This window comes from Benincasa hispida, chromosome 10 (genome assembly GCF_027475165.1).
Source record: "Benincasa hispida cultivar pf3 chromosome 10, pf3_genome.v1.1, whole genome shotgun sequence".
NCBI lineage: Eukaryota > Viridiplantae > Streptophyta > Magnoliopsida > Cucurbitales > Cucurbitaceae > Benincasa > Benincasa hispida.
In genome coordinates this window covers 41,625,834-41,647,414 of record NC_143487.1, presented here as the reverse complement: position 1 = coordinate 41,647,414, position 21,581 = coordinate 41,625,834, and the positions used below count along the sequence as shown (strand labels likewise).

Genomic DNA, 21,581 nt, shown 5'->3' with positions numbered 1-21,581 from the left:
TAGATAATTCTTCGAAATTAAGAATTAAAATACAGATACATTGACATCTATACTAAGTCAATAACACTAGAGGTTGAATGCAACAATTGATCATCGATCAATTTAAAAGTTCAGAGATGCAATTGTATTGATTTATCAAATATTTTTTTGCAATGGACAATTTATCAAACATCCTCCAAATAACCACCCATATAAAATGTAAACATTTTGGCACCAAAGTTTTTAATTGAAAGATACATTGACATCAATACTATGTCAGTAACACTAGAGGTTGAATGCAACAATTAACTATAGTAGACTAATTAAATGAATAAAAATTGAAAAAGTATAATGGCAACAAATTTATATAGTTCGAGAGGATCATCGATCGATTTAAAAATGATGTAATTGTATTGATTTATCAAACATTTTTTTTGCAAAGGACGATTTATCAAACATCCTCCAAATAACCACCCATATAAAATGTAGACATTTTGGCACCTAAGTATTTAATTGAAAGTTCAAAAAGAACCATCTGGGTTACATCATTATCAATAACACAAATGAATGTAAACAAATCCTTTCAACTACAGCACTGCACTGAATTAGAAAGCAAACTTGAAGGCCAATACAGACTCCTAACTACAAGGTAAAAAGAAAGAACTTAGCACTTCATTACTATTTGAACATATTTCTTTACAGATTCATTTCAAAGCACATTCAACACAAAATCCCTAAAGTACAAAGCAGGAAACAGCAACCAACTTGCATTGCATAAGCTCCCTCATGAACAATGAACACTCATTCCCAATCTTCAAGTTCCTCATTATCTTCCATATTATACCTGCTGAAGTGTTCAACCCTGAACTTCCACTCTCCTTTCACTGGATCGTACGATACGAACTCGGCACCTTGAGCCTCTGTCTTCTTCCTTAGCAACTCCTTGTATTTCTCAACTTTAGGCCCTTCTGTATATTGATGCCCAGTTTGCTTGTCTACGCATTTGATGTTGAGTATTGTTACTTCAGCAGGCTTATTCAGACCTTGCCCACAAGGAGGCTTTTTACTCTCGTCGAGGTAGACAATCACTTCCCGATTGTTGAACTGAACTATGGACTCTAGATCGAGCCTTCGCACATCTGTTTCACCAAAGAATTTGATGCTTCCATAACCATGACGACCCACCACAAAATCTTTAACATGGCGGCAAAACCCAGGTTCGGCCCTTTCTTTGGCAGCTAATTCTTGAATTTTCGGCTCGGTATAATAGTCTGAATGCCGGAGCTTTGGCATTAATGCCTCAATATCTGCCCCATGTTCGTAAACAATGGCCGCCTCACCAGCTCTGTGCCCTGCAAATGTCCTATACAAGTCCTCCTTTGGAGCAGAGTGATCTTCATGGACCCCGTTGGGTTTTTGGTTAACTTTGTTAAGATGGATGTTGTCTTTGCTAGTACCATTCTCAACAACATTTCCTGCCATAAAGAAAACAACAGAAATTATTTAACATAAAAATATTCAACTTCTGCTTTGATGCACACTGCACTTTAATAAAGAAGGCATGATGATACCAATATTTGCCTTGTTCACCACTTCCTTCGAAATATATTATGAGCAAAACCCAATTGTTCACATAACAAAGCTATATACATATGTAATGGAACTTTTTCCTTCATACGTAAAGACGTTACAGAGTCCAATTTTATAAATAGATTCCACCACAAAATATTTCACAAGAACAATAATCTAGAGAAATTGCAATCAGAAGTCAAAAGAAGAAATAAGACCTCGTTCGTTGAGGTGTGCGGAAAGGCAAAATGGAACAGAGAAACTGAAAACATATCAAATTTCAAGGGGGCAAAACTAACCATTGGTATCCTTCAATTTGTTGACAGCCGAGGAAGTATGTTCAGCAATCTTCCCTAGTAAAAATTAAGATTTGCTAGTCAGCAATGTCATACTAAACTTAAAATCAAATCCCACCACCTCACAGGGCCATGGGACTCCAAGGAAAAGAATTTATATATACCACCATGCTCGGTAACAGATACACCATCACATTGTCTTAAAAGTAAAATACGCTTGAGTCAAAAACTCCTGATGCAAGAAATTAAGGCGTTTCTGGATCTTTTGTATGCAAATGTTAAAGAGAAGAAAATGGGTTTACAAAATCAAGTAACTCATGGCTCCGAATTGGATTAGTTTCTCCTCAACAAATAGGTGCAAAAATATTTAGAAATATTTATATAACTGATACTACAGTAAATATCAACTCTTGGACAAAATATTATTAATAATTTTCAATTAACATCAACTATTAACTTACAAAAAAAAAAAAAAAAAAAAGGCTAAATTATAGAAAATACCCCTCAACTTTCAACTCTGTTTCAAAAAGATAAAAAACACCCTTCCCATTAGTTTTTGGACAAAAACCATGAGCATTTTGTTTCAACAAACACACTCCATAACTATCAAAAGTTTCGTTAATACCATTAAACCGTTCAAAAATACTCTTACCATTAGCATATGGATGAAAACCGTTAGTACCTCGTTTTAAAAAAATCCCTAAACTTTCAAAAGTTGCTTTAATACCCTTAACCTTTTAAAGACAACAAAAATATTTTAAAATGCCTTACCATTAGTACATGGATGAAAACCATTTATGTTAGATAGTATAGGATTCGATCTCAACCAATTAGCAATAAAAAGAGTAACTCATCTATCTTAGGAAGAATGTGAGATCCTTTGACTTTTCCAACGTGGGATCCTCAACAATTTATCTATACCCATCATCTTCCTCTTCCATTTCATATCTCTCCTTTGTCACAATCTACAGTTGTCACTTCCCCATTTTTCCTCCTTTTTCACCGGACTATTTCCCCTTTTCCCCTCTCCTTCAATACCCTATGGTCCCTATTACTTCTCTTACTTCCCTTCTTCCAATTCTCAATCTCTAAAACTACCCACTTCAATCCCGATATATAGGTTATCTTATAGTAAAAAGAAAGAAAAAAATTAAATCATCATGAAACCTTAGGACTTAAATGTTTTGACAAAGTTGTACGTTAATACGTTTGGGTTTAAATTTTAATACACAAAAGAGTGACATGTTGAGAAATTGGTTCATAATTTTGAGGACAACAGGTGGGAAGGAAAAGAAAGAAAATTTGTGCATTACTAAATTTGTGGCAATAAAGATTTTGTTGATCCTTTTTGCAATTCAAATTAGTTTCTTCATTTGTTTCTCGGTACTTTCAAATTCTAAACCTGTAACCCAATATAAAAAGCAATGAGAACATACAACTCTATTTTACATTAAATCTCTTGTTACCTGACTTTGGATCGCCAACCAATCAAACCTTTTTTCAAGTGTTATGAACTACAAGAACATAAAAATTGGAAAGCACGGAACAAAAAAGTCATACCATTTTCACGCACTGTGGTGTCCTTTGATGGCAAAGATTTATCTAAATTGGCTTTTGAAGGCCACTGATCCGTGGGACGAATAACCAATGCTCTAGGATTCTCTCTGGGAATAAAAAGAGCATCGGCCTTAGGAGTGCTTGGTGTTTCTTCATCATCGCTGAAAAATGGAACCTGTAAATAATAAGGAGCTATAAGCAGTCTGTAGTTACAAAATTCAAGTGAGGCCGCCATTTTTGTAACCACCCACCACAATAGGAATGTGAGGGAGGAAGGGGAAAAGGAAAAGATTGTGTAATAGAAGACAGTCATACCCTTGGACTGCCATCGTTCTTAGGGTTATATTTTCTCACAGGCAATCTCATCCGTCTGTGAGATAGGTGGCGAGGCGTCAAGAAAGATGATATTCTGACTGGAGCCGCTTTGTCAACAACCTACATTAGCAGTATCAGTTAATGGAGAGAATCAAAAAAAGAGCACCAAACTATATTCTTCTTGCAGATGTTAATGACAAAGACACCAAATTAGAAACCATTTATCTCCCATTCAAACTTCGGTAAATAAAGACAAGTCCGATTTACCGGCATGCTGGAAATTCCATATTGAATAGAAGGTGCTGCTCCTGGTCTACTAATTGACATCTGTGGCATTGCAGGGAGTGTCCCAAATGGATTTGTAGCCGGTGCTGGTTGTACTACGGAGCTTTGGGTGATAGGCCTACAAAGTACATGCATGCAAATTACTGATACATAGCAATTAATATAGAGGCACAAGAGATTGAATGTTTGATAACTACGTGGCCCTAAATTATCTTAATACAGGCCAATTAGTCATTTTTTATTGAAATCAATGGCTTTCATTGAGAAAAAATGAAGGAACATGCGAGCATAAAAAACCCAACCCACAAAACACCACCTAACCCAACCCAACCCACAAAACACCACCCAACCCAACCCAACCCACAAAACACCACCCAACACAACCCAACCCACAAAACACCACCCCCTGTAGAAAAGGGCTCCAAGTATGCAATATGACTCCTATAGAATAATTACAAAAGGTTTTTAAAACTAAAGTCCACTAAGAAACATGAAAGTGGACAAGGGACCAAACTTCACTAGGGTCCTTATCCACCTCTCTAAAATACCTACCATTCCGCTCACCCCACAGGGTCGCGCACACCCCAGCTAACCACAGAAAGCGAGCCTTCTCCCCATGAAGTGGATTGAGGAGGAATTCCTCAATCATAACTAGTGTCCCTCTGATGAACAAAAGAAAAGCCAAAGGTCTAGAGAAAAGACTCAAATAGAACTAACAAACCTGCATTACCAAAGAATATGATATAGATCTTCCTCCGCCGACAAAGGATACAGCACAACAGCCCAACAAAAGGGGTACTTTCTGGTAAGACGATCCATCATTTTCGCACGGCCATGTAAAACTTGCCAAGTAAAGAATTTCACTTTCCTAGAAACCTTAATCCTCCAAAGAACTAAAAGGAACGACTCACCTAAGGGAGAGGAATCCACGATACTATGAAGAAAGGACTTATATGATAACCCCTGCAAAGGATTGGGACATCAGACCCTCGCATCCCTTCTCCCACGTCTAGAAGAGTGACCCTCAAGCAAAGCAAGAAAAGGAGCTACATCAATTGCCTCTCTATCCAAAAGGGGGCGACGAATCCCATACGAAAAGGAACAAAAGCTCCCTGACCACACAAGGAAATCAGCAACAAAGTGATTTTTTAGAGAGAACAAATAAAGAAGTCTAGGATATAAAGCACAAAGAGGTCACTCACCCACCTAGTGATCCTCCCAAAAGTAAGTATCTCTCCCCTCCCCCACCACATAATGAACTAGGTCAACAAAAGACGAGCTCTTTTCAAATATCCTTTCCCAAATTCTGGTGGGTGCCTTTAATCCCCTTAGCTAGCCATTCGAGAGAATTTGGAAAGACATGTCAACGGGTTTTATAGAAGGGCTACCATGTTCGGTGGGGTAGGGGGGAAAGCATGATTGTATTTTAGTTATCATCAATTGCCTTAAGTACACACATTTTTTGGCTTCAAAACATCCGTGCCCAGCTAATACAGTTGCGAACCTCCTTATCAAGAAAATTTGAAGACTTCATGGACATCCATGTTTCACCATCTCCAATCATGATACAATCCTTAGCCATATCTGGAAGGAGACATGTTCACATTTCAAGGACCAATCTTTGTCAAAGTACTTCCCCAACCACTCCTATATGAATGGACAAACTGAGATGGAGAACAAATGCACCAAAACACATCTGCATTGCTTATGTAGCAAACATCCTGGTCGTATTAGGCTGAGCTTTGGTATAACCACCTTCCATATTTCTATTTCAAGCTAGTCGCCCACCCCATCGTCTATTATCACATGGTGAAATCAAAACAACAAACTCAACTCTTGATCAACAATTGATTGAATGTGACATGGACCACAACATTCTCAAGGGTCATCTTTAGTTGGCTCAAGACAAAATGAAAAGGTTTGCATATCAAAATCAAAGAGATGTGGAGTATGCAGTGAGGGACTGGATATTTTTTAACTTTGACTGTATTGTCAAGTATCTCTAGCAAAGTGAAGAGATGAGAAACTAACGCCTAAGTTTTTGGGTCTTATCAGGAGGAAGAATAAATTGGTCTTCAATTAGCTTCAGACACCACCATTACCCGATTTTCCATGTCTTTTAGTTGAGGAAGGCCTTGGGAGCCAACAAGACAGCCCAAACGAGCCCATCTCTGCATACGAATTAATTTGAATGGATTGTTGAGCCCATGGAGAACCTGGCTATCGTTAGAAGCAAAATCTGGCTCCATTGAATTGTTGGTGAGTTGGAAGTACCTACCAGATCATTAGACCACTTGGGAAACACTCAAAAGACTTTCGCTGTCGATTTCTAGATTATAAACTTTGGACAAGGTTTCGTTGACCCTAGGGTAATGTTAGGCCTCCAATTACTATTCAATATACAAGGGGTGAGAAAGGAAATTCACCCCTGATGAGTTAGTTAGATGAATCACAAAGGGGTAGGAACACGAAGATTACGCAGGCAAGGGAATGTTTTGGTAGTCCACATGTTATGGAACAGTAAGATGACATTTTATTCTTTTGGTGTGATCATTGTAAAGAGGGAAAGGGAGAAATTACCAGCCTTCACTAATTGCCTGGGAGATATTTTGTATTGCCTTTGGGCATCTTTTCTCTCTTAATATCAATACATAGTAAGGAATACCTTACACATTATGACATTATGTCTTAACAAAATTAAGAAATGTCATCTTTATTTAATGCAAAAAAAAATAATAGTAATAAAAAAAATCAAATAAGAAAATTAAAACTCAATAAGATGTAAATAACAGAGCAAATAACAAAAAAATGTGTGACACAATAAGACCAAAACTCAACAATATGCAGGAATAGGACTCTTACGATTGTCCAAAGGTACTCTGGCCAAAAATGCTTGAAGTGCCTCCAAAACCACTTGAACCAACTAATGGGAAAAAATAATCAAGTTAGCACATTAAAATAAAAGGTTTGAATGCTCAACAAAATCGTCGATCAATTTTTATGAATCAGCTTACTTGGTTGAGCCTGACCCAAGTTGCTAAAAAAGGAAGTGGGTGCCTGTGCTTGTGCTGGTTGAAAAGGCATAGAGAAAGAGGTCTACAGTATGAACAAGATTACAAGCCAGTTAGTATAAAAACTACAAGTAACCAACTACAACATTCAAGTTACTAGTGTTAAATGGAATTGAAGCACTACTCATAAGAAGGGAAAAAAAACATCTAGGGGTGTTTGGCTATCAACTTAAGTTGAGCTGAGTTGAGTTGACAATCTGGCCCACCTACTTCACAACCCAATGTTAAATAACTTCATCCCACTAACTTCAACAGTTTTAACTATTGAAGTCTGTGCTTTGATCAAGAAACTCCATCTTCCTCTCTCTCCATCTTCCTGTCCCTCCCTCCAATGTTTCTAACTCCACTCCACCGCACAGAAAAGAACTTAAAAGGAAAAAAAAAACTTACCAAAATTGGAATTCTGATTCAAATTATAATCAACAAATTGGTGAAATTAAAATCAAAAGATAAGTTAGATAAGTTTCGAATTTGATTCAATTTGAATCCATTTGAATCAAATTGAATTTGGGCATCATAAAATTTTTATCCCAAATCAAATTCAAGGTCTATCTTAGAATTCTATTCCAAATCTAAACCAAATTTTGGACAGAATCTTGAATTTGGGCTTGATCAATTTTTTAACCCAAATCAAATTCCAGTCCATCTAAGAATTCTATACCAAATCTAGACCAAATTCTGGATAGATTCCAACATTTACCTTGAATTAAATTTAGACATATTCCAAACTTGATCCCAAATATTTTTTAAAATGTAAAATTCAAATTCAAGACCTAGAGTTGATCTCAAATTTTAAAAATTTGTTTCATTCATATCAATCCCATACCAAATTTGAGTGAAATTGAAAAAGGTACAACAAAAATAATGTAAAAAAGTGGAAACCAAATTTGTTTCTATAGAAAAATTTGATTGAAATAGCTCTAGTTGTACAATATACATTAAAAAAAAGTCCAATTTCAAAGCTCTAGGTTGTTTAACTCCAATACAAACTTTCTAAACTCAAACTAAATAACCGTGCATCCCAAACACTGATTATAGCTAATTCACTCCCAAGACTGAACAGCTACAGACTTAATAACTCAACTAAGCATCCCAAACGCCCTCATGAAAAAAGAAATTAAAAACCAATTTCAAATCGGAGCCAACTCATGAAGTGCATAAAAGAAAGTATATCCAACTTCACCTAACCCAGGGTAAAATCGAGTGAATTACTGAATATACAGTTCCATGATTATACACTTATATTTTACTCTATGAAGCTTTCTTTCCCTCCCTTCACGCACATGGAAGAATTGGTGACATATGATCATACATAAAAGTAATGTGGTCTATTAATCAATAGACAATCGTCTCACCACAAGAAAAGTACAAAGGAATATGGTAAAGTCAAAAGGCTACTTACAGATGTTTGACCAAAACCCATTGGATTGCTTGAAGTTAGGAGTGATGGCGAGCTAGAGAAAAGATTCCCTCCAACCCCAGACGAAGGTTGACTAAACAAGCTGGATTGTGAAAAGGGAGCGCCAAAAGCTGGACCTGTCTGCCCAATTGCAGGTGTTGTGGATTGGAAGAGGGAAGATGATTGAGTATTACCAAAATTTAAGCTGGACGGAAACGTAAGATTTGTTCCTGGAGATGTAGTTGAACTAAAAGCAGATTGTGAGGCAAGGGGTTGAGTGTTAGATGAACTGAATAAGGATGAGCTGCCAAATTGAGAGGTTGTTGACGATAAAAAAGCTGACGTTGATGCTGCTGTAGTTGATGCAAAGGGGTTTGATGAAGAGGAGGGAGCAAATGCTGAAGAATTAAATGAAAACGTCGTCGAAGGTCCAAAAGTACCAAAACCCGAAGGTTTGGGGGCAAATGGATTGGTTGATGTGGCTGTAGAAAAAGGATTTGGACTTGATTGACCAAATGTTGAAGGAGCTAGAGGGTTGGGCTGTGCACTAGAAACACCAAAGCCAGCACCACCAGCAGACTGACCAGCTGGAAGAGGTCCACCTGCAGAACAAACACAAGAATCCAAAATTATCCATAGGAACTAAACTTTGTACATTTTTTAAAACGAATAATTAAAAAAAGGTACCTTTGTCCCCCAATTGATAATCCTCCCATCTCAACTCTTCGTGACTTTTATCTTTGTAGACAGGCATGGCGGATATAGACTCCAACTTTCCAGCTGCTTGAGTACTGCCACTTCCAGCATCTGGCTCAGTTGTTGGTGCATAAGGAGTGACTCTACTGCCACCTCGCTGACCACCAAAACCAGCTTGCCCAAAACCACTGGTCCCAAATGTAGATGTCGACTGTGCTCCTGTATCAAATTCAAAAGAACACATATTCATGCCTAATGAAGCAAAAAATTTTACAACTCCAAAAGAAATTTGAACTGTAATAACTAATAAGATATTTCAGAATGGCTCACCAAAAGGAGAACTCTGGGCACCAAAAGGGGATGTACTAGTACCAAAAGTACTACTACCAAATGCAGAAGTAGACTGTCCAAAAGCTGGAGTGGACCCAAAGCTAAAGGACGGAGTGCTAGAAGCTCCAAAAGCAGGAGCACTTGAAGCCCCAAAAGCAGGAGTACTTGAAGCTCCAAAAGCGGGAGTACTAGAAGCACCAAATCCACCTCCAGATCCAAAAACAGGGGTGCTTAGTGAACCAAATGCATTCCCAGTACTACCAAAGGCAGGTGTGCTTGTTGAGCCAAAGGCAGGACTGCTTGTAGCGCCAAACGCTGGGGTGCTTGCGGCACCAAATGCTGGGGTGCTTGTGGCGCCAAATGCAGGGGTGCTCGCGGCACCAAAGGCAGGGTTGCTTGTGGTACCAAAGGCAGGGGTGCTAGTAGCTCCAAATGCAGACTGGCTAGGCGCACCAAAAGGTGATGGAGAACCAAAGACATTGCTTCCAAATGCTGGCTGAGATTGCTGGTTTGTACTTCCAAATGGATTTGTTTGAGTAGGAGTAGATCCAAAGCCTCCAAACAAGGGCTTCTGCCCAAAAATGGAAGAACCTGCCAGAAAGGAAAGCATCAGATTTAAATCCACGTAATAAATGAAATATAAGGGATAAAAATATGTTTCAAATTTTCCTAGTCGTAATCTGTGCTCTGAATCGAATGACAATCAATAAAGTAATGACAGTGAGGAAATATACAGTAGCTTCATCAAAAGGAATGTGCAAATAAGTATTTAAAAAATCTTAAATAAAAGAGATGCGGCATTTTCAAACAAAATAACACTGGAAAAGTTAATCCTTCGCCAAAGGAAGATAACAAATACATCCATATAAGCGGAAAAAAAGGCAACCATTCCAATAACCACAATTCATAATCCCATGAGAAAACTTTGAAAATCCATTTACTGATTACTCTGGAGTTACTTGACTTTCATGTTACTTTTTATACTTTTTATTTTTATTCTAAAATATCAAACCCATTCATTTGGTCCTTTATGAATGAATATGTCTAGACATTGACAGAAATATGTTCACAGAAACCAGAATCACATAAACTCTCTAATGTTTCACGGAAGAAATGGTCAACTAAAAATCAAATAAAGATTTGAGAATTGCGCTTGCAGGTAAATGATGGTTTAAGAACACATGGAAAATCTCTCGTAGGAAGAACCAAAAAAATGCATGCACAAATCTAGCACACATATTCATAATCCCATGAGAAAACTTTGAAAATCCATTTACTAATTACTCTGAGTTACTTGACTTTCATGTTATTTTTTATTATTATTTTTTTTTTTTATTCTAAAATATCCAACCCATTCATTTGGTCCTTTATGAATGAATGTCTACACATTGACAGAAATATGTTCACAGAAACCAGAATCACATAAACTCTCTAATGTTCACGGAAGAAATGGTCAACTAAAATTAAAATATAGATTTGAGAATTGCACTTGCAGGTAAATGATGGTTTAAGAACACATGGAAAATCTCTCGTAGCTGAAAAACCAAAAAAAATGCATGCACAAATCTAGCACCTATTATGTACTCTATGTACAAGACACTAGTATTGCTGAAACTCTTAGGAGACGTGAATAAGTGATTATCAGAAGACAAAAGTTAATCAGTTAATGAGACATACCTCCAAATGATGAAGATGATGAACTACCGAAAGCAGGAGTTGATGATGATCCAAAAGTAGACAAAGTAGATCCAAAAGCTGGTGATGATGAACCACCAAACGTTGTGGTGGAAGGAAAGGGAGAAGAAGATTGGGCTGCCCCAAACACTCCCGTTGATGTACCACCAAATACTGTATTTCCTGTCTGTGAGCCAAATGGGGATGTACTGCCGAAGGGTTTCGGTGCAAAAGGATTATTACTTGCGTTGGCAGTCTGCCCAAAGACTGGTTGAGATGCAAATGGGCTAGTAGATGGTTGCCCAAAAGCTGTGTAAAGAATCAAGCCCAACAATTGACATAAAAAAAAACCCAACCCACTTAGTACAAGAACATAGAATCTCAATCAGTAAAAAAGCTGAAGAAAGTTCAAAGATAAAAGAAGTTGAAAGCAAGACATGCAAAATTTATTAAGTACGCATTCACAAAGTGAAAAGGATTTCACAATTTAAGTCATGACTCGTGATTCCACATACAAATGTAAATTCAAAAACACTGGAAAGCAAGAAAACAAGCAGGAAGTCTATGATATTTAAGATGTACACATACCTAACCACAGGCGCACAGAAGAAAACTGAGAAACCAGAAGTCAAGATAACAAAATCCCATAGTATAACACTACAATCTACATGCCATACTTCCAGGAGAGGTGCAATATCATTATGAAACAAAATATAAAGTTCCATCACTTTTAGAATTTAAAGGAGATAAACCATGCATTTAGCCTACTTCTACCAAAAAATTCCCACTTGATTACCTTCCTACATGATCTTACCAAACTTAAAAAATGAGATATAGAGGAGGATCCACAGCTCAGCAAACAAAGTGCAATTAGGATAACAAACTTATGAAAATAAATACTTACGGTTGGGAGAACCAAACATCGTTCCCTATCTATCCCCAGCTGCAACTGAGTAAAGTTATCAACTATTCTCGAACTGCAAAGAAACAGAACCCAAATCAATCATTCATGGAGCACACAACATAAAACAAAAGTTTCCACAACCACCAGCATTGAATCACAAAAAGCATATTGTTACCAAGAAGGAAGAAAGAAAATTAATTTTCATTAAAGCACACCAAAAAATTAGTAGAACAAAAATCAAATATCAAAGCAGGTAAAATAAAAACACGTGCATAATCGGAAACACGACCCTTGAGAGCATCAAATAATGGAATAAAAAGCAGTTGTTTCTATCAAAACAAAAAACAAACTCAAAACAAGCATAGAGCAACAACCAACAATGGGACATGGGGCATCGCGTAAGTTAAGCAGATTTTCCTATTCCCAAATTGAAATTAACAACAACATCGATTAACAGACATAAAAATCGAGATTAAAAACCACAATGGCACAATCAAATTCATTGCTCCCAAATGAAAAAGCCCTGGTATCAAACCATTCAACCAAGAACCAAAAACCCCAGCTGCCTCCAATAAGGAAACGACAAATTCCAGCATCCAAAACAGCAAAACACGGGGAGCGGAAAACAGGAAAACAATCGAGAAGAAAAATGCGGGAAGATAGGGATTTGGATGAGGAAAAGTGGGCATAGATCTGTATAGGGGAAAGAGAAGCGTACCGTAATCGATTATGTGAACATAAGCAGTGAGGTCGAAGAGGAAAAAGGCCAGAGGCAGATGAAGGAAGAAGAAATAAACGAAACGACGTTATTTATGCGAAGGAAGGGAACGAACCGTGTAGCGTCGAAACTAAGTCCGTACTCGTATTAATTAGCGTTTAAACCAAGTCCCCCTAACACAAATTGCGTACGACGCCGTTTACTAAACCTAATATTGGTTCCTTGTAATTTTACAAAGCACAGACACGGCAGCGAGCTGAGGCGCGGCAGTCAAAGAAATGGGCTGAGTCGTTGAAGACGAAGAAATTTTTAGGGTTGCTGATCCTCTCGATCGTTGATGCTCAGTCGAAGAGTCGGGAAGAAGATGAGCCGAGCAACGTTGAAGAGGAAGAGAAGACAGAAGGATTGAATCGAATAGTAATCAATTTAGGGTTTGTTTTATTTTTTCTCATTTTTATTTTAGTTATTTATCTTGTTTTCCTTTTTGGACTAATGCTAATTAATAATAGCTAATTAAATTGGTTAAATTACGAGAATGTCTCAAATCTATCATTTTTAAGAGACTATTACAATATTATATAAAAATCAAATCCAAAAGACATAACATCTCTACTAATTTGTAGCTATTTAAAAAAAAAAACTAATTTGATACTGCATAAAGTTTAAAAAGATAATTTAATTATAAAATTTTAATACATACAATTTGAATTTATGAATATGAGAGTTTTATTTCTTAAATAAGTCATGAAAAACATTTATAAAAATTTTGGGAGTTGGGTGAGGAAAAATAATAGTCATTTTAATTGAGTATAAAATATATTATGAAAGAATATATAAATTAAACATGTATAAAAAAACAATATAAACTACATGAAAGAATATATAAATTTTGTGATAACTATCAAAATCTATTCCAACTTGCCACACCCCCTCCCATATTATCCTCTTAATCTAAAAGGGCATGTGACGGCAACAGTTACCGACCCTCTCGTCGGCACTTACTGCCTGACTTACATTTAAGACCTGCTTTAGAACCCTAATATGCATTTATGATGATAACAAAATATACAACCCCATAGCTTAACACACTAAACGTACTGAATAGATTAACCGAAACTTAACATTCTTACATCAATAGGATGTTGGGGTTTGTGCCCTAAAGTCTCGTGTCCTGTAATTTGTAAACAATTTTGTAAGAATGTTTTTTATGTATAATATATATGATATTTACTTCACTTTTTGACTTTGCACATTTAGATTTTTTTATTTTACCACAAACCAATAAACTTAGTATCTCTGGTTGTTTTTATGTAACTTAAGCATGTATGTAGTGACATACAAGTGGATCATGTCTTAAGTGACAGCCAAAATGGTATGTAGTATATGGATATAGGAGGAAAACCTTATCCTAGTAACATTATGGATGCGATCCGTTTTGTGGAATAGTTACAAATATTGTGACTTGTCACAGATGGTCTGATCCTGATCATTCGTGTAGGGGACATGCGAGTGGGGGCGTCCTATACGAAGAGTTTGTATAAAACCTGACCTCGAAGTGTTAACGTCTCGTCATATAACTCTGTTCATGATTGAAATTTCACTTCACTAGGATGACCATAGGTAACATGACCTCAATCTTGAGTGAGTTGGGAACTCCTGCCATTGAGGATGGTCCTTTGATTTGCATGGGTGCAAATGGCCAGAGTGCCGACTCAAACCTACCACTTTAGGGATTCGTCTGATTTGGGAGCTGGAAACTCAGCTTCACAAGATGGAGTTCACTCCTTCCTCAAAGCAGGGGTAAGTAGATAGATCACTTTCTTAAGGGCTGATCCCGGGGCTCGAACGATGCGGCGTCATACACCTTCTCATGGCTCGAGAGGTGTTCACACATAGTAGGACTATATTGTATTGTTCATTAGAGGGGTCAATGGTACTTAAGGAGTAAGATGTAACTATAGAGGCAAACGGTAAATTGGCTAGCTATACTTACGAGCATTTGTGAAGGGTCATCGTACTGATGATTGGTTATATCCAATGGACATAGAAATATATCTATGGCAAGAAGAGTTTAACTGTCGATTTTTAATGGAATGTTTGGCAGTTAACGAATGGTGAATATCGTGGCTAAAGAGTTTAGTCAACTATTCACATACCGTTGGAGCTTCGAGCCATAGGTCCATAAGGTCCCCTTGGTAGCTTGGATACAAGTTAAGAGTCCGTTTTTGGGTCAGTTTGAAATATTCAAATTGACAAGAGGGAGTTCGATTATATATAATATAATTGAACTAGTTAATTATATATGATATAATTAACTTTATGTATGAGATACATTAATTTGAAAGAAATTAGATATAAATGTGATTTATATCTGGTGGAGGAAAAATACTATGATTAATATATGATATTTGATTAGATATTTTAATTGGACGGTTAAAAGGGTAATAAGACAGCGTCTCTTCTATTTTCATAACGGATGAGTAAGTTAAAAAATTACTTTGAGACACTTAAATAGCTCACGGTGTGTTAAGCATTGGAGGCGCGAACATTGGGTTGAAGAGTGTCATCGTAGCAAAACCTGTGTCTATACGATCGTGCTTGAACGATCGCTTACCTATACGATAGTGCTAAGCGATCACTTAACAATTACACCCGCGCGCGCTATTTACTAAACGATCGTTTACCTTTTCCTAAGCAATCATTTAGCGCTCGATATTTACTAAACTATCGTATAGACGATCACTTAGTTTTTCCTACACAATCGTTTAGACGATCGCTTACCTTTTCCTACACGATCGTATACTTTACCTAAACGATCAAGCATTTTGTCTATATGATAGACGAGCCTATCTCCCACTTAGTTTATCATTGTATACGATCTCTCTTCCTCCTTCCCTCTACCAAATCCGAACAAAGTCCACCCTTTGGATTCTCACTCCAAGAATACTGAGGACTCTGAGTGGTGGTGTCGTCCCCATTTCCTTCTGTTTGTGTGGAGACTGTTCGAGGTAGACGATTGGGTTTTGCTGAGCAATAGCTTACCGTCTCAGCGAAAGCGAGATTTTCTATGAAGAATAAGTCTTTAACTAGTATGATTGATAATGGGCAGAAATGTACGTTATTACAGCGCAAAGATATAAAACAATGCAGGATTGCGACGGTAAAAATATATGAAATTGCGTCCAAAAGCGTTAAGTTTATAACATTGCGATCGCATGCATCCATCGCATTAAAAACAGTTAACTTATGTATTTTGTGCAGAAAATGCGTTAGCGCAAGGCGGAATTGCGATCCAAAGAAATTAACTTCTGAGCGTATTAAGAGATTGCGATTGTTTGCGTTCGTGAAAATCTGCTCAAGAAGGTGGCCATATAAAGTCGCCGCATCAAGGTGAAAGCTTAATAAATCACAATGGGATAGAAAGCTAATGACGGTCGAGTCCGAATTAAGTTGACAAACCGTTAACGACACTGTAGCAAGTACACTCAACTTTTTGGTGACAATTATTTGGCACATCAGATAGAGAATTAATGACATCCCATCAATATAATCATTCGAGAGAAAAAGTTCTTCACCTTGAAGCTCTATAAATACCGAAGGCCACCTTCATTGAAGAAGTTCGGTTTTTCATTCCAGCTAAGCCATATAGAAGATAGTTGGCCTTTGTTCTTAGTTTCCTTATACTTAGAAGACGGAAGCGAGAGAAGGGAAAAGATGGCAGAAGATCGTCCTGGTCAGCTCGAGAGAGTGTCAGGGAGCGTGGAAAACAAAGAGAGGGGCGACTCTTGCGAGAGCAAGAATATCTTTTTAGCAGAGTAGAGAAGAACAATGTAAAAGCCTTGGGAAGCAAGAAATTACTATCAGACTCTTTATCCTTATTTCACATTGTCGTTTTATACTTTGATTTCATATATAGAATGGAACTTGCATTTCTACATCTGTTCACTCTCTTTACAATACGCATGAGTAACTAAACTTTCGAATGGGTTGAGAAGTACTTAGCTAACATGACCTAGGATCTTCATTGCATGCGATCATCTTGTCTTATGTTGCGTCCATCACCTCTTTAGAGCTACTCGAGAGAGAGTCTAAAGAAAGAACCTAAGACTTGAGAGAGCTAGGTTAGAATCTAGACTCAAGAGAACAAGATTAGATCTACATAAGCAAGGGATAGAGACTTAGAGATAAGCTCTGTTTCCCAACATGCACCGCATGCATCCTAGAGATAGGTTATGGTAGTATGCGGTCGCCTTGTGTATGTGTGTGTCATTCGTCATCGCATAGACAAGAATAGAGGCTTAAACGTAAGTCCTATAGACACCATCACATACATCGCATGCGTTCTAAAGCTAGAAGCCATAGCATTTGCATTGAGAGATGATTTGTTGTTGTATGTATGTAGCATGATCGCATAACATGAACACAATCCTAGGAAGTGTTAGCTAAATCCCTTCTCAACCTGTTCCCCTGCATACTCATCGCATCTTTCGTACTATTAACCCTTTTCTCAACTCCGCTGCATAAACTTTATACTTCAAACACATATCAACCAATGCATTGCTTTATTTGCCACCGCAAAGAGATCTAAAATTACCATCGCATATTGTTTCCTTAGTCCCTGTGTTCGACCCTGGGCTTACCGGACAACTCAGTAAGATTTATACTTGGATCTTGCTGAGAAAACTTGCATGCACAACGCATATTCCACCATCGCATTCTACACCATTATTTCATCGCAATAACAACCTGCATCAATGATCTCTAGATCTCTTATTTATTGTTCCTTTGAGCATGTCAATAATTTAGCATTATGACTGCATATTAGTATGTTCGAGTGTATATGTGGAAATTCTGTCACAATGAATTGAAAAGATCCGCTTCCGCTCGTAAGTACTCTCGAATAAGAGTTCCTTTAATTGGTATTAGAGCTTTCGGTTTCTAATATTCCAATTCATTGCTGCAAAAGAATTGCATTTACATTCTTGGTGGGTGCAACATGTCTACTCTCTGTTTTAATTGTTAATTCGTTTGTGGATGTGTGGATTAATGGAGTTTTCTGGGATGTAACCTCGATTTGTTGAATTCTCAAGTTAATTGTTAAAGCCCTTGCGTTTTTTGGCACAATTAATTGTTATTGAGTCTGTAATTTCAAAGTTAGTTTGAGTCTTGAGTCGTTCATGATGAATTTTGGAGCAAGGTGTTACTGTGCTTCGAGGAAGAAGACGATCATACGTTGGTCGTGTCGTGTAGACGATCGCTGAATATCGGATGCTCGGCTGTCGTTTAACGCGCATGCGCACTAGACGATTGTATAGCTCAGCAAGTCTTATCGCTTAGTTACTGACTATACGATCGCGGAGTAAATGGGTGGTAAATCGTTTAGCTTTCGCGTGTTATACGATCGTCTAGACAATCAGGCTTCACGACCTCATTGTTGTCTATGCGATCGTTTAGTTTTTGCGCTATCGTCTAGTGTGCGCTACACGATCATTTACTTGGAGGCATTTACTAAACGATGGAAGCTTCAACCGACGGTTCAAGACCTGGTTCGCTTGTGAACCAGTTTGCTCGGTAGAATAATCTAATAGATAGTTTTCTCATTCCGATTTTGTTTTAGTTCATTCCGGTCCATGAATCCATGGTTTTATACATGTGATGTATGTTTTTTATGTTATATGGTATGCACATATAGATAAATCCCACCTTAGGTTATGCATTGGTCATGCATATTCTCTTTATTATAAGTATTATAATTTAGTGAAGCATGATTTAATTTACGTACGTGCATGCTCATGCATCATATAATATAAAGGTTATATTTATGTATGCATTATTTATTTAGCGTATGTGGCATGTGTGTTTTAGTTGTTTATTTTATAATGGTTATAAAATGAAATTAGAACTAAAATAATTAGTAAAAGGTTAAAGTGTAGCAAATCTATCTATAAGGGATCTTTTGTCTAAGGCGGGTTCTGTCTAGGCTGGGGTATTTAAGGTGACGGCAACGGAACACCCCTACCTAGAAAGGTGAATTAGATAGATTTAATGCATGCATGTAAGTTAAAGACAGTCCATTAAAGAGTTTAATGTGACTACTTGAACTTGTTTTTTTTTTTTCAAAGACAAAAGTTGTTTTTTGTGTAAACTTAATAAATGACTTAGATTATAATCAGTAGCCGGATTGTCTAGGTTAATAAACCCCTAGGTAGAACATTTAGTGGGAGGTACTTGAGGCATTTGATGTTTCATTTACACTTCTCGCGTTTCTCCCTCATAGTCCACACCGTGAGATCTATCCTCGGCCTCGTGACACCATGGGAGTGTCCCCCTAAAGGATGGTATTTGGGTAGGTCAATATCAACGTGTTTGGCGAGAATATTCATAGTAAATGGGAGCGGAAGTGCGACAGCATATCCCACGATCTCTCTCGTTGGATTAAATAAAGTTTATACGCATTGCCTCGAAGCACCCTGGGTGTGTTCCCCTATAGGATGGTTGTTTTGCATGTTTTTTTATTTGATCTCCTGTAAGAGGATAAGGTTACTTAGTCTCTTATCCTAATCTATTTTTTCCCTACGGTGGGCACATTAGGGGGGGACTCTGGGGTCGAAAATGAAGGGTTACACTTACGCGAAATTGTTAAGGGTTAACAATTCTTGACCGAACAAATGGTGGCTGTTAGGTTCAGTTCCAAAAGTTGGTTCTTTCTAATAGTTGAAAATGTCTTATCTCAGTGAAGGGACATCTGATCACCCCACCGGTGACGTTTGTCCTGCCTCACTGGTGTATCATTGCAAAATAGAAGTCTTATCACTTAGGGTACTTAAAACCTGTTTTGCTAAAACTAATTGATTAAAAACATGATTTTTGCAAAGTCTTATAAAAGTTTATTTGTTTTTCAGCAACGGTTTTAAATGGCTATAACCACTATCAGTTTACTTAGTGCCGGAAAATTGAATGGCCAAAACTATTCGAGTTGGAAACATATGCTCATGACGATACTCATCATCGATGATATGAAGTTTGTCCTTATGGAGGACTGTCCTTCTATTCCACCTCAAGACACAACTCGAAATGTTCGGGCGGCATACGAGCGTTAGACACGGACAAACGAGAAGGCTCGAGCCTATATCTTGGCCAATCTTAGTGACGTGTTGGCCAAGAACTATGAGCCCATGGTCTCAGCACGTGAGATCATAGAGTCCTTGCGAGGAATGTTCAGACAACCGTTTGGACAGCTCAAGCATGAGGCTCTGAAACACATCTTCAGCTCCAAAATGGAGGAAGACAGCTCTATTCGTGAACACGTGCTAAATATGATGGTCCACTTTAACGTGGCGGAGATGAATGGATCTGAAATTGATGAGGGTAGTTAAGTTAGCATTATCCTGCATTCATTGCTGGAGAGCTTCCTCCACTTTGTTAGCAATACGATTCTTAACAAAGTGGACTATACCTTTACTACTCTCTTCAATGAGTTGTAGACTTACCAATCCTTGCTGAAAAGTAAGGAGAAAAAGGGAGGTGAGATAAATGTTGTCTCGTCTTCTAAAAGGTTCCATCGAGGTTCGACCTCAGGAACAAAATCTGCACCTTCAACTTTTAACTCTAGAAAGGGGAAGAAGAATGGTGGTAAAGGGAAAAGGGAATGCGTCTGCTAACCCACCACCTATCGCCCAGAAGAAGCGTCCACCGCCAGTTGGAAAAGGAAAATGTTTACACTGTAACTAGGACGGACACTAGAAGGGGAATTGTCCTCGTTATCTGAAGGAAAAGAAGGCAGCCAAGGCTAAGGCTAAGGCAAACAAAGGTAAATGTGATTTACTTATATTAGAAACTTGTTTTGTGGAGAATGATGATTCCACTTGGATAATTGATTCGGGCACTACTAATCATATTTATTCTTCTTTTTAGGGGATTAGATCTTGGCGACAACTAGAGGCTGGTGAGATGACGTTGCGAGTAGGCATCAGGCACGTCGTCTCAGTTGTGGCAGTGGGAGGTATCCAGTTAACTTTACAGAATAGGTTTTTTTTGTATTAAAAGATGTCTTTGTAGTTCCTGAACTAAAAAAGAACCTTATTTCTGTAAAGTGTCTATTACAATGCAATTACACTCTTTCTTTTAAATTGAATAAAGTGTTTATTCATAAGGATAGTGTTGAAATTTATACAGCTAAACTAGAAAATCACTTGTATGTGCTAAGACATTAGCCTTAAGTTCCCTCCATAACATAGAGATGTTTAAATCTGTCGTAACTCAATCTAAATGCCAACGAGTTTCTCCAAAAGAAAATGCCCAACTTTGGCACCTTTGATTAGGGCACATTAATCTCAGTATGATTGAGAGATTGGTGAAGAATGGCCTTCTAAGCGAGTTAGAAGAAAATTCTTTACTAGTGTGCGAATTTTGCCTTGAGAGTAAGATGACTAAAAGACCTTTTACTGGAAAAGGTTATCGAGCCAAAAAGTCTCTAGAATTAGTACATTCTAACCTTTGCAGTCCTATGAATGTGTGAGCTCGAGGAGGCTATAAATACTTTATCAGTTTTACTGATGATTACTCGAGATATGGGTATGTCTATCTGATGCAACAAAAGTCTGAATCTTTTGAAAAGTTCAAATTATTTAAGGCTGAAGTTGAGAATGCTTTGGATAGACAATTAAAACACTTCGATCAGATCGAGGTGGAGAGTTTTTGGATTATGAGTTCCAGGACTATTTATTAAGACATGGAATCATTTCCCAACTCTCGGCGCCGAGTACACCTCAGCAGAATGGTGTAGATG

At 37.6% G+C, this 21,581-nt stretch overlaps 1 protein-coding gene across 2 annotated transcripts; it reads right to left on the bottom strand.

Annotated features, from left to right (window-relative positions):
• Window positions 1-470: 470 nt before the first annotated feature.
• On the bottom strand, window positions 471-13,267 carry LOC120089487 (Nucleoporin autopeptidase). 2 transcript variants are annotated; one of them, XM_039046972.2, is made up of 13 exons: window positions 12,794-13,267; window positions 12,076-12,148; window positions 11,175-11,480; window positions 9,498-10,088; window positions 9,159-9,386; window positions 8,475-9,073; window positions 7,016-7,097; window positions 6,864-6,924; window positions 3,984-4,119; window positions 3,717-3,836; window positions 3,405-3,576; window positions 1,848-1,901; window positions 471-1,454 (listed from the first exon to the last, which is right to left on the bottom strand). In XM_039046972.2, exons 2-13 carry the CDS (start codon window positions 12,092-12,094, stop codon window positions 781-783), a joined length of 3,042 nt encoding a protein of 1,013 aa, XP_038902900.1. In that variant the 5' UTR covers window positions 12,095-12,148; window positions 12,794-13,267; the 3' UTR covers window positions 471-780. The 2 variants fall into 2 exon arrangements, with proteins under 2 accessions (XP_038902900.1, XP_038902901.1); XM_039046973.2 differs by having other exon boundaries at window positions 12,909-13,233.
• Between the last annotated feature and the right edge of the window lie 8,314 nt (window positions 13,268-21,581).

Coding starts and splice junctions, on each gene's coding strand:
- LOC120089487 (XM_039046972.2), bottom strand. Junction 9,074..9,158: donor TTATCAATTGGGGGACAAAG/GTACCTTTTTTT, acceptor TTTGTTCTGCAG/GTGGACCTCTTCCAGCTGGT. Junction 3,577..3,716: donor AGAACGATGGCAGTCCAAGG/GTATGACTGTCT, acceptor TATTATTTACAG/GTTCCATTTTTCAGCGATGA.